Source organism: Furipterus horrens, unplaced genomic scaffold (assembly GCF_987537825.1).
Source record: "Furipterus horrens unplaced genomic scaffold, mFurHor1.1.pri manual_scaffold_9, whole genome shotgun sequence".
In the NCBI taxonomy this organism is placed as follows: domain Eukaryota; kingdom Metazoa; phylum Chordata; class Mammalia; order Chiroptera; family Furipteridae; genus Furipterus; species Furipterus horrens.
This window is the reverse complement of record NW_028327179.1, coordinates 7,619,715-7,631,076: the sequence shown is the minus strand read 5'-3', so window position 1 is coordinate 7,631,076 and position 11,362 is coordinate 7,619,715. Positions and strand designations below refer to the sequence as shown.

General features: G+C 46.6%; 1 protein-coding gene across 2 annotated transcripts in view; it reads left to right on the top strand.

The window, feature by feature from the left end:
• Positions 1-588: 588 nt before the first annotated feature.
• BMPER (BMP binding endothelial regulator) overlaps positions 589-11,362 on the top strand; it is a 221,828-nt gene continuing 211,054 nt past the window's right edge. The window contains exons 1-2 of one of the 2 annotated variants that reach the window (XM_090287786.1): positions 589-977; positions 2,193-2,278. In XM_090287786.1, coding sequence (XP_090143912.1) covers positions 2,264-2,278 — 15 coding nt within the window. In that variant the 5' untranslated portion in view covers positions 589-977; positions 2,193-2,263. Of the gene's footprint in view, positions 1,117-2,192; positions 2,279-11,362 lie in introns of both variants that reach the window. The other variant, XM_090287785.1, reaches the window with a different exon arrangement.

Below are 11,362 nucleotides of genomic sequence, written 5' to 3'. Positions count from 1 at the left end.
CGCTGATCTGGACCCCCTAGGTCCGCTCCACCCGCGAGTCCGCTGTTGTACCCCCGCCAGACGGAAGCAAAGCGGAGAGTGAAAAGTTGCGCCCCCACTCCTCACCCTCTGCGCCCCGTTTGTCGCTCCTTCCCAAAGCGGGGGACCTGGGAGCGAGTAGGGGTGGGGAGGCACCCCTGAGCTCCACTCTGTGCTCCCTTATTAGAACCGGGGCACCCGGGCGTGAGCAGGGTTGGTGCGGCATCCCCGGTTAGGGGAGGGTCCCCGGAGAAAGGGAGGAGGCTCCAAACGCGTAGGGCGGTGGCGACACGCCTGCCCCGCTCAGACCTGCGCCCCGGGGAACGGTGGCCTCCCTCGAGGTGCCGGGGAGCGGGCTGGACGCCCCGCTGAGACGCGTCTGGGGCGCAGGGCCCCTGCGCCGGGGCGCCCCCAGCGGGTTCCTGGAGGCGCCCAGTGCGCCCCCGGCCTGGGCGCGGGAGCGAGCGTGCGCCGGCCCGGCGGACAGCCGGAGGGCCGCAGGAGGTGGGGAGTTGCCGGAGCGCAGGACGCGCGCAGCGGCAGCGCCCCGGGCAGCGGCTGCAGCGGGCGGCGGCGGAGCAGCGGTGCGCAGCGGGCGGCGCTGCCAGTCCTGTCTGCCTATCTCCCGCGGCTCCGACACCCCCTCCTCCGGCCCCCTATTTGGCGTGGAAGGGCCGGACGACTAAGCCTTGGGAGCAACTCCCTAAAAAAAGCCGCATTGGAGGAGCCTGGCCGCAGGACCCCTCCTCCCGGGCGCCCCCCACCCCTCGCCTCCCTCTCCCGCCTCACCCCCACCCTCGGCTCGCCACCCCCCTCCCCGCCCTGCTCCCGGGCGCCCGCCTCCCTCCTTCGCGGACTGTCTTCTGACTCGCCGGCTGTGAGCCCTCTCTGATTGCGAGCGTCAGTAGCGGAGCAGAGGCGGCGGCGAGGGACCTGCAGTCGCCCGGGATTCCCTCCAGGTGACGATGCTCTGGTTCTCCGGCGTCAGGGCTCTGGCTGAGCGTCCCTGCCGGCGCTCGCCTGGGATTACCTGCTGCGTCTTGCTGCTGCTCAATTGCTCGGGGGTCCCCATGTCTCTGGCTTCTTCCTTCTTGACAGGTAGGGGAGGGGGCGGGAGGGACTGTCTCTCCCAGATGCTGCCTTGGTACCTGGGAGAGGAGGCGCTGGCTCGCCCAGGGGATGGGAGGGTGCGGAGCGAGCACCTAGGCGCCTGCCCCTCTCTGACCGGTGGGGATGAAGCGAAACCCATGGGGTTCAGGGGTGCGAGGCGGTGAGTAGGTTAAGGGGTGGAGGTCTGAGAGGATGTTGAGATCAATATGGTAATAGAAATGGTTCTGTCTGAATTTTTTTAAAAATCCCTTTATTTATTTTAAATATTTTCCTCCATCCTTATTTTGGTCTCTTTTCCCCCTACACAATTAAGGAGACGTTTGCACCGTTTTCCACACACCCTGCTTTCTGACCATAAGGTTCCAGTGTATCTTTATGTGTTAGGAGTGCGTTTCAAAGCACCCGCTCTTCAGACCTTGAATTTAAAGAAACTATCGTATTTTAATAGGGTAATAATAGCAGGACATAGTAATTATATGTTTTCAGGCAGGTGAAGACCTCAGCTGCTGTTCCGAAGGACATACTTTACTGACACCTGGTGCAGAAAAGAAAATATTGAGTCAATTTCTAAGAGAAGAGGGAAGAAGATTGTGTTTCAAAAAGTGATTTCAAATCAAGACAATCAGAGGCAGATTCATATAAAGGCATTCATTGACACAGTCCTGAATTTTGTTCAAATTTAAAATCTGCCCTACTGGCCAACTGGATTTTTTTTTTTTTTTTTTTTTTTTTTTTTGCATATGGGGGTGTGTGTTAAAAATGCCTTCCTCAGGAGAATTTTTAAAGATCTAGTGAAATACTTGGAATTGTGCTTAAACCATATGAGAACAGAAAAAAATATCTATAGGTCATAAAAAACAACAACCTGTTTAAATATAACTACTTAGATTTTTTGAGGGGGGTGTTGGGGTGGAATTTTTTGGGGGGTGAGTTTGATCATTTAAAAATCATTAGGAATTTCTGAAATTTGAGTAGCTGTGTCAAAAAGGATTAGGGTAAAAATGTAAAATTTTGTCATAAGGCCAATAAGTGAACTTTAAATTAATTTCTTTTCTTCATTTCAGGTTCTGTTGCAAAATGTGAAAATGAAGGTGAAGTCCTCCAGATTCCATTCATAACGGACAACCCTTGTATAATGTGTGTCTGCCTGGTAAGTAGGGCGAGCAGGTCCTGGGAAGCCAGCTGCTTCCTTGGACAAGGTGAATCCATCACATGTAATAATAGGGCCAAATCTTAAACATTGATTTTTAGTCATTACAAAACTGCACATAGCTGGCGAATTGCATTCAGTTGCATTTCTGAGTTTTATGGACTTCGGCGATTTCCATTTCACCAGGCTGGGAATTCTTATCATTGACATCATCTTCACAGAAATACATTTAAGGCAGACTTTGTGTGGCATTGTCTCTGTGGTAATTACCATTTGTACTGTCTGTTCCCAGGAAGGGCTGTTAACCACCAAATCCTAGGCGCCATCTGACTTTCTGCCTTGATTCTGTCCCCAGAGCTCAGTGTGAAAACGGGGAGATAACATTTAGGTATCTCACCAGTGATAAGGTATGACAAGGGGAAACAGAAGTGACAGTTACCAAGGACAAACATGGGGACAAGATGTAATCTGGAATTTCTTTGCCTGTTTTGGCCTAAACTCTCCGCAACAGTCTTTATATTTCTGATTTGGAAGCATGAGTCAGGAAGGACATTCAATCCTTAATAGAGAGTAACACTTGGCTGTCAGCTGCTTAGTTAACCCTGGCAGTGGCAGTAGATTTAAAAAAAAAAAAAGAAGAAGAATTTGTTTCAACTTACTTTAGCTTAATAGTTAATGATAAGAACTAGTAAGTAACCATATGGGGGAGATTAAGTTATATGCATAAGAATTTCTGAGGTGAAATGCAGACTCAAAAAGAGCAGCACTTTTGTTTAAGAGAGGTTTTTCTGTTTTACATGCCAATCACTTTTGGCAAACCTTACACACCACAACACCCCATTGGAAATACATTAAGGCCATCGAATGCAAAACTCCAAAGAGAGGGATGAATGTTTGTTATCAGATCAACATTCTGCATGAAACTGGAGAAGGGATTCTTCTCGGTGTAGGGGAAAGCCAAGCCATCTGGGTTTAAACTACTCAAACTTTTTCACGACAAGAGATGAGGTCAATGCTGTGAAATGATACATGGACGAAGGTGCGTGCTTGTATCAAATGATTATCAGGTTCTCAAGACTCAAGGACTCCACAGGATCCGCAGTGAAAATGCCTTACGTGTCTGGGGAAGATAAATATTGTTGCCTTAATAAAGAAGAGCTAAGAGAGGCAGGCTTTTCAGATGTTTGTTTATGAGTTTTCATTAATGATTCTTCACTAAAGGACCTGTTGAAAAGAAGTTTCACATTTAAATTCTGACTCAGTTACATGTTTGTAAGTGCCGTGTATGGGGCGAGGGCAGGCGGGGGGCGGAGAATATCTTTGGTTTCAATTTCTCTTATCTTTATATTGTGAGTGAATTATCTTAATCTCTTAAGAGGAAATTACTCTAACATTTAAATGTGCTTGGAGCGCCAAGCCCATGTGAAAATATTGTTTTTCTCCTCCTCGGCGATATTACCATGCATGAAGTTTAACCGTACTGTCTGAGTTCTGCACACTGTTCCCAAATAACATTATGAGGGGTTCCCCACACAGCGTTCCCCCTTTCATTTCCACACCCTGGTGGAGAAGAGTTCTTCTCTCTAAAAGTGCAGCCCTGCTGATAATGAGAGAGAGGTTAGAGGCTCGCCCTTTGGGAGTCAAGAGTGACAGAGGAGAAGGAACAAAGGCATCTGTTGGAAATCAAATGAAAATATTATTTCAGAAAAGCATTGGTTCAGTTTCCATGGCTACTAGGTTCATTTACGTCTTTAACATTTAGAGGTTATCTGTCTTGAGAGAGAGCGGTCGGGAATTCTTTCTACCTGCGTGAGGTCGGGGGCTCTGGTGATCCAACTCAAGTTATTCAGAAGCTGTGTCCGAGGTCTTGCCCTGGTGTAAAGGCTCAGTGCCATGTTATGTGACCTGAGCATGGGCTCAGGGTCGTGAGGCCCACGTGGTTATACACGTTATTGCTTCCCAAACATTTGTAACCACTTGATGAAACTGAGTAAGAATAGATGGCTAACCAGGTCTCTATTTGTATTTGCTCTTGTAAGTTTCCCATGGATTTCAAAGCGCCTCCAATGCCTCGGAGGCTTTTTATATTTTTATACTTAGGTTGGAAGATAGATCTATGTCACAGATTGATAATATTCACAACACCAACTAATATTTATGAGCCGCTTTAATTGTGGCACTTATCTATATCTGCGTGATTTCATTTACTCCTCAGGAAAATCTGTGGAGAGCTTTTACCCACATTTTGCAGACGAGGAAGCAGAGGCCAGAGGAGTTCAGTAGCTCGCAAACACATATTGTAGTAAATAGTGGAGTTGGAACTCACCCTTGGTTCTGTCTGCCTCTGGAGCCCATGCCTGTGATCAAGTGAAACGGGCTAGTGGCTGAGCTACCATGTGAAAAAGCAAGAAGAAAATCGAAAGATCATCGACTTATTTTACTATTTGGCGTTGCTTTGAGTTCTGTTTTTTATTTATTTTTTTTCTTTTGAGTCTCATAGGAGTTCGGTTAGCTAACATTTGTTAATCACATTATATGAAAGGAAAATCTCGTTATGATTCCAGCTGACCTGCAGGGAGCTTTGGTTGTGAGCTGGTTTTATGTATGTACATTAAGAGGGTATGTAATAGTCAAAACTGTACTTCAAATAAAGAAAATAGTCATATTTAGTTTGTGTTGGTCCAGCCTTTTGGCAGAAAGGTACCTAAGGCTGAGCCTAAGCTCATATCTTATTTCATAACATGTATTAAGAAAAAAGCTAACCTCAACGTATGCTTAAAAAAGACGTAAAATGTTACAGTTGGGAGGAAGTTGATGGCATGAGGTCCCGCATATAATTACAGAGTAAAAGCTCGAGAAACCCCACAAAATCCACTTGGCCCCATTTAAACTGTCAGGCCCTGGGACGTTGCAAAGGCGGAAGGAGCTCATTTCGGTGGGGCTTCCGAGGACGGCGCAGCACGGGCCGCGGCGGGCAGGGCCGAATCATTTCACGCCCACCTATCCACGCCTGCACAGACCCGAGCCGCTTGCCAGAACCAGCCGTGGTCCAAGAATAACTTGTTTGTTAGCTGGTGATGGATATCCTTTTAAAGTGTGTGGGACAAAAAGCGTGGGTTCCTCTGTTCAAGGGGGAAGGTGAGAAGTTGGGCCACTGGCCTGGGTTAAAGATGCAAAGCATTCCGTTGTTTCGTTACCAAGCAAAGCATGGCTTTTCGCTGCCTCACAGAATGGCCTTTGAAGGGGCCAAGGAAAGAAGGCCCAGACTTAGCCCTGTTTTCTGGGATTTTTTTTATCCCTTCTTGCTAGAATTATGTTTCCCAGAATGCCTAGGAAAACACATCGGTGCTGCCCCTGAGGTAGAGCTGATAATGAGTCTAAAGCAATTGTCTGGGTCTATTGGTCCTCCCCAAAGCCACCAAGCTAACCTGGGAGTGTCCCTTTGACTTGTCACCCCTTTCCCCTAACCGGAGCAGAGGAGGAGATGACAGAGCCAGTGAGGCCGGCCCAGTACAGGAAACCTGAGAAAACTTTGGAAGCCGGGACTTTGAAAACCAGAAGTCGGTCAGAGCTTAGTTTGGCAGACATTTTGTTCAGCAAAAAACATTATTCTGAGGTTTAAATTTCCTCTTTTAAATCCAGAGGTGCAATATAGAAATGGACCCCCTGCTCATAAAAAGCCACGTGAAATTTGGTGTTATAAGAAGCGGGCCTCCCCTATCTTGGAGCCGAGCAAGTGCTGAAAACAGAGGAGACTTTGTCTGCTGTCTTCTACTTTTTAATCACAAGAGTCTTCCATCACTGAACAAGTAGCTACCAGCATCTTCGAGTCTCTTGGGTGCCTTATCTCTATAAAATCCTCATGTTTTTTATTGTTCAAATTAACTGGCTAGAGAATAGGTATCTATTATCCGAACAAGTGTTAGGCACATGTTTGGGAAGGAGAGAGAACATTGCATCAGGATTCAAATCATGTGTGTGTGTGTGTGTGTGTGTGTGAGAGAGAGAGAGAGAGAGAAAGACATTGGGGTGCAGATAGGGGGAGAGAGAGAGAGAGAATGAGGAGATATAAAGGAATCCAGATGTGTTCAGGAAGATACTTCACTTAATATATGCACATATAAATAGATTTTCCATAAGTTTTTGAAAATTGTTTTGTATCATTTTTAGACTTTGGGTTCTCACTAACCAAGTGATCAGGATTTGCTCATTCATTCATTCATTCATTCATCCTCTGTGTGGATGGTGTTGTAACCAATTGCCTTTCCACAGAACAATGTATTGAATAGAAGAGTCTTAGGGGGAAGGTAATTAATTCATGACATTGTGCTTGCCAATCACCAGTGCCAGCTTTGAGGCAGTTATTTTTACTCATGCTTCATTGAGGCTCAGAGAGCAGAGCAAATGTCCTGAGGTCACCTGGTTACTAAGACACAGACTGGGATGTGAAGCCTGTGCCTTCTCCACTAACCCAGTTTGCTTCTGCTAGTTGTTTGATACTTAAAGATGTCTAGAAATACCTCCAGGGGCTTCAGAGAGTGATTTCAGCCTCCCTGACACTGACACGGGTACTCTTTGGGGACAGTTAGAATGATTTGGGTCTTGTGGCACACGTCCAGTCTGGAATTTGGAGGGCCCTCTCAAAGGGAGACACAGTTCAGGTGGCCTTTGGCAGGCATCCTGTCGTTTTGAGAAAGGGCTTTGAGTCTGGCATCAGACAGGCAGGCGTAGGTTCCCATTGGGGCTCTATAACTTCCTGGTGGCAAGTTTGGGAAAGTCACCTCACCTTTCCAAGCCTCAGTTTTCTCACTTGGACGGTGGGATGGATGTCCATGCTGAGCTCGCAGGTGGCTGTGAGAATTGAAGGCGATACAACATAGAAGGCTTCGCTCTCTAGAGTGATTCATTATTGTTCTCATCGATGTAGACTTTCTTGTTTAAATTGTGATTTCTTCATGTGGGATAGGTTGAAAAGCCTCATCAGAAAAGGAAAAAAAGGAAAGCTGAGGGAGGAGACATATAAGAATCAGGGTGCTAAGCCCACCCATGGTTCTGCATGAACAGGACTAAGTAACAATTAGAGGGGTTTTCTGTCTCCGCAGACTTGGACGGGCCGATCTATGCTGCTTCCTTATTGGTTCGGCGGTCTATGGGCCCTGGTATAAGTTTTCCTCTTGTTCTCCATTAAACACTAAGAAAAACTTTCCACGGAAGAGGGGCCTCATTTTTCTGCGCAGTATTTACATCTCTGCGCCTGTGGGGTCACCTTCACTTGTACTTTTATTGGCAAAGGGATAGGGCCGGGGCTCAGGAGCGTTGTAATTCTGGAAAAACTGCCTAGTGGTCTGGCATCATGGGGATTTTCCTGGCCCGCCGCGTGGAAGTCTCTCAGCCCCAGTCCAGGCCTGAGTGGGTTTTGCAGCCTCCTAACTCACGTGCTCCCCTGCCCCGCCCCCATCCCATTTTCAACACGCTTTCATTTTATTTCGGGACACCGGTCTTTCCCATGCATGTCAACAGTAAACCACGTTTTGCATGTAGGAAATACTCTTGAAGGAGGAGAGGTCCAGATACGGTGAGGACAGGAGACCAGGATGAAATAATGCGAAAAGTCAGGCAAGGCAAAATGATGGCAAATAAAGCCAATTAATACAATCTGTTCAATAAACAAAGGATATCAGTTTCTCACACCCTCTTCTACGGTACTTCTGTCCGACCGATTGTATACACTGACTCCTTTGTGCTATAAAAGAATACAAATAACACCGCCTTTCATGGCACTGGGGGGTCAAGTGTGCTTGTTGAACCTAGTTGAGATCAGCAAAGGAGCTGGGTGTATATTTTAAAACCTCTCGATTCCCAGTTCTAATTCTATAAAACCCCACTCAAGGCACTAGGGATAGCAGGTTATAAATTCAATAATATTATTCTTTCTTCCTTCTCTCCACACTTCATTCTCCCCTTCCATTTTATTTTATTATTTTTAGCCTCCTCTGTGTTTGGAGCATTGTGCTGCTTGGGCGCCTTGGGGAGGCCGAGACCAGTAGGACAGGCTCTCGCTCCCAGCCTAATGGGGGGGACAGACACGAGCATAAATAAGTTTTACGGCAGTGACGGAAAAGCATTCTAATAGACTCCAACCCAAGCTGCTGCTGCACTCTGACTACCTAGGACCTTGAGGGGCGGGGGAAGGACAGTCTTGACAAGGCGTTGTTGGGGGAAAGGCACAGAGATGCACGTGGAGAGGGTGGGGTCTTGTGCACCCACAGCTCCCGTGGGGCCAGCAAGGGAAGACCCTTGAGTGCAGTCATAGGGACATTAGTTCCACTCATGAATCGGGGGTCGCCATTTAATGTTTCTGTGCAGACACAGGACATACTAAGGTGTGTTCTATATACCTTCCTCCGAGTGCTTTTATTGGCAAGGTGTAGAGCGCAGAGGTGTTGGAGTTTGGACAGGAGCACCCAGGGGTGGGTTGTGCTCAGGTGAGCAGGGTGGGCAGCAGGAACGGGAAGGAGGCTTTGGGATAACCCAGTGTGGCTCCCCCTTCTGCATTTCTTCAAGCACCTTTCAGTTCTAGCATATTTGGATGGAAAGACTCTAAAGCATGCCCAGCAAGACACGGTAGTTCCAATGCGGTAATCATTACAGGGGAGCGACGTGCTAGGGTGTCTCTGTCACAGTCATTCTGCTTGTCCCTTGGTGTCTCCCGCGCAGGGTGCTGCCACTTAGATTGAATGGCTGACTTACTAGAGCTCCCTCTCAAAATTCTATCTTGGGTGCCTGCTCTCACCTCTTACTCACAGTGGCACCTTGCTCTCTACGCTGTCGCACGACCCATGGGGCAAATTGTTTTATTACCATGATAGTATGTATTCTCAGGGTTGGCCAAATTTTATGCACTAATCAAAATTGGGTGGCTCACTCTTGAAAGGTGTTCCCATGTGCCGACACCCCTGTTCTTGCCGAGCAGGTCTGGAGCCCCCTCTGATAGCACTGGGGGATAAAATAGATGGCCAAGGTGAGAGATGGGGTGACTGAAGGGAGGGTTGAGACTCCTAGCCAATGTTAGAGCCGGTGCGGGAAGAGTCCCGAACCATGGGTGGGTAGTGATACCTTTAGACCTGATGAGTTGGGCTGCGCAGACCTTCCAAGTAGAAAAACTGAGTAGGCTCTCCCACATGTGGGTTTTGATCTCATCGGAGAAAACAGGACTAGAAAACACCAATTTGTTAACTGTCTGCATTGAAACGAACTTCAAGACTTTGGGAATAAATTATTTGTCTTGGGAAGGGGTCTACAGCGAGGTGCCAAGAAATGGGCTGAAAATAGCCGCAAGAAGAAGGGTTCTATTTAAGAGGATAGAAAAGGAGAAACCCATGGAAAAGATGGAGAAGTAATTACAGAAGAAAGAGGAGAACCGGGAAAGCACAGGCCAAGACGGAAGATGTTTGCAGAAGAGAAAGCCCAGTGGCACTCAAGGTTGCAGTTGAGACGGGAGATTCTAGAAGAATGTCAAAGAGGGAGCATTCAGCACCATCTCGGATGGTCTGGGACGATCGGAGACAGTGCCTCCCTCCAGTGCTGCTGCTGCACATTTGCACACAGATTGAATTGTTCATAGATGGAGTTTGGGTGGATCCCGTTTTGAGTGAAATCCAAAACTAAGACTGCTGTAGGGATTTTGAAAATTGAGTGCAAAACTCACAGATTTTCCAAACTTGGATTTGAAAAGATCTTAGAATAAGGGAGTAAATACCACATGAAATTTTAAAAGGTACCAAAACAAAACTAATTTCATGGATAAAAGTAATATATTTTCACAAATGCCTTTGGAATGTTTTTATAGTTAAGTGCAAAATGGACAAGGCCACATAGAAGCTTTTTTAAAATTATTATGAAAAGAGCAATAATATAAAAGAGGCTGTCTAATATAACAACTTACCATTGTAAACTTTCAGCTTTGCTCTATTAAACCGTTAATGGTGCTTTAAAAATATTATGATATAATTTAATCCCTTAGCTAGATCTTCAAAAAACATTTTTTTTCACTAAATTTTTAATGTCCATTTTGCTCCTGAAGTACAGCCATGGTGTGGTGGCCTTGGGATCTGGAATTATGGATTCAAGTCTCACCTGGGCCGCCTTGTGGCTGCGCATCACGCAGCAGGTGCCTTGCCCTCTCCGAGGCTGAGGCTTCGTTGGGAGCACAGGGTGAACCACAAAGGTGTGTGTACTTGCCCTTCAGCTTCATCTCTAAGAGGACTAATACTGCAGACCCCACCTGTTGGCAGTAGCAATGAATGGAATGGATGGGGATGGGTTCAATTTGCTGACGTCTGTGAAAGCCCTGTGTAAACAGTATACGTGGAATTATTTTTAAGAACAAGAACCTGAATAGAATAAGTGAAGCGAAGGCCAGACACCGGTTTTCAGTACCTTGCTGAAATGGAAGTATATTTTTTAAGAACGATACTACAGTGGTTCATATGTCTACTTCTTAATAGCCGTGTAGCTTTGGGTAAGTTGCCTAATATTTCTGTGTCTCACTATCTTTATCTTCATCATAGTACTTTTGTCAGATTTGTAAGTTAAAACACATGAAAATATTAAAATAAGATCTGGAACATGATGAGCCCTTCAGAAGGGACAGCTACTGCCAGCATCTACGTGCTATGCGATCACTGCCTACGTGATACGACTTCTAAGAGTAATTAAATGGACAGTTCTTACTATGGTTTATTTGTTTATTTTCAACATCTATGAAATGCAGTATTTACTTCAATTATTATTATTTTTTAATCTTCACCCAAGGATTTATTTATTGATTTGAAAGAGACAGGAGGAGGAGGAGGAGGAGCATGCAGAGTCCTGCTGTGTGACTGACCACTGTCACCGTGCGTACCCATGGTGTGGGGCCTCACGACATCATTCCAGACTAACTGACATGACTGGAGTGGCTTCACGGGGCCCCGACACAGTCATACGGCTTTGTATGTTTGCCGCCAGAGGTCCTGTCGACCCCTGCACAAGTCTGCGGCTTCTTCTCCTCCATCATATTCTGTTTGCCGTGTCGTTACTTGG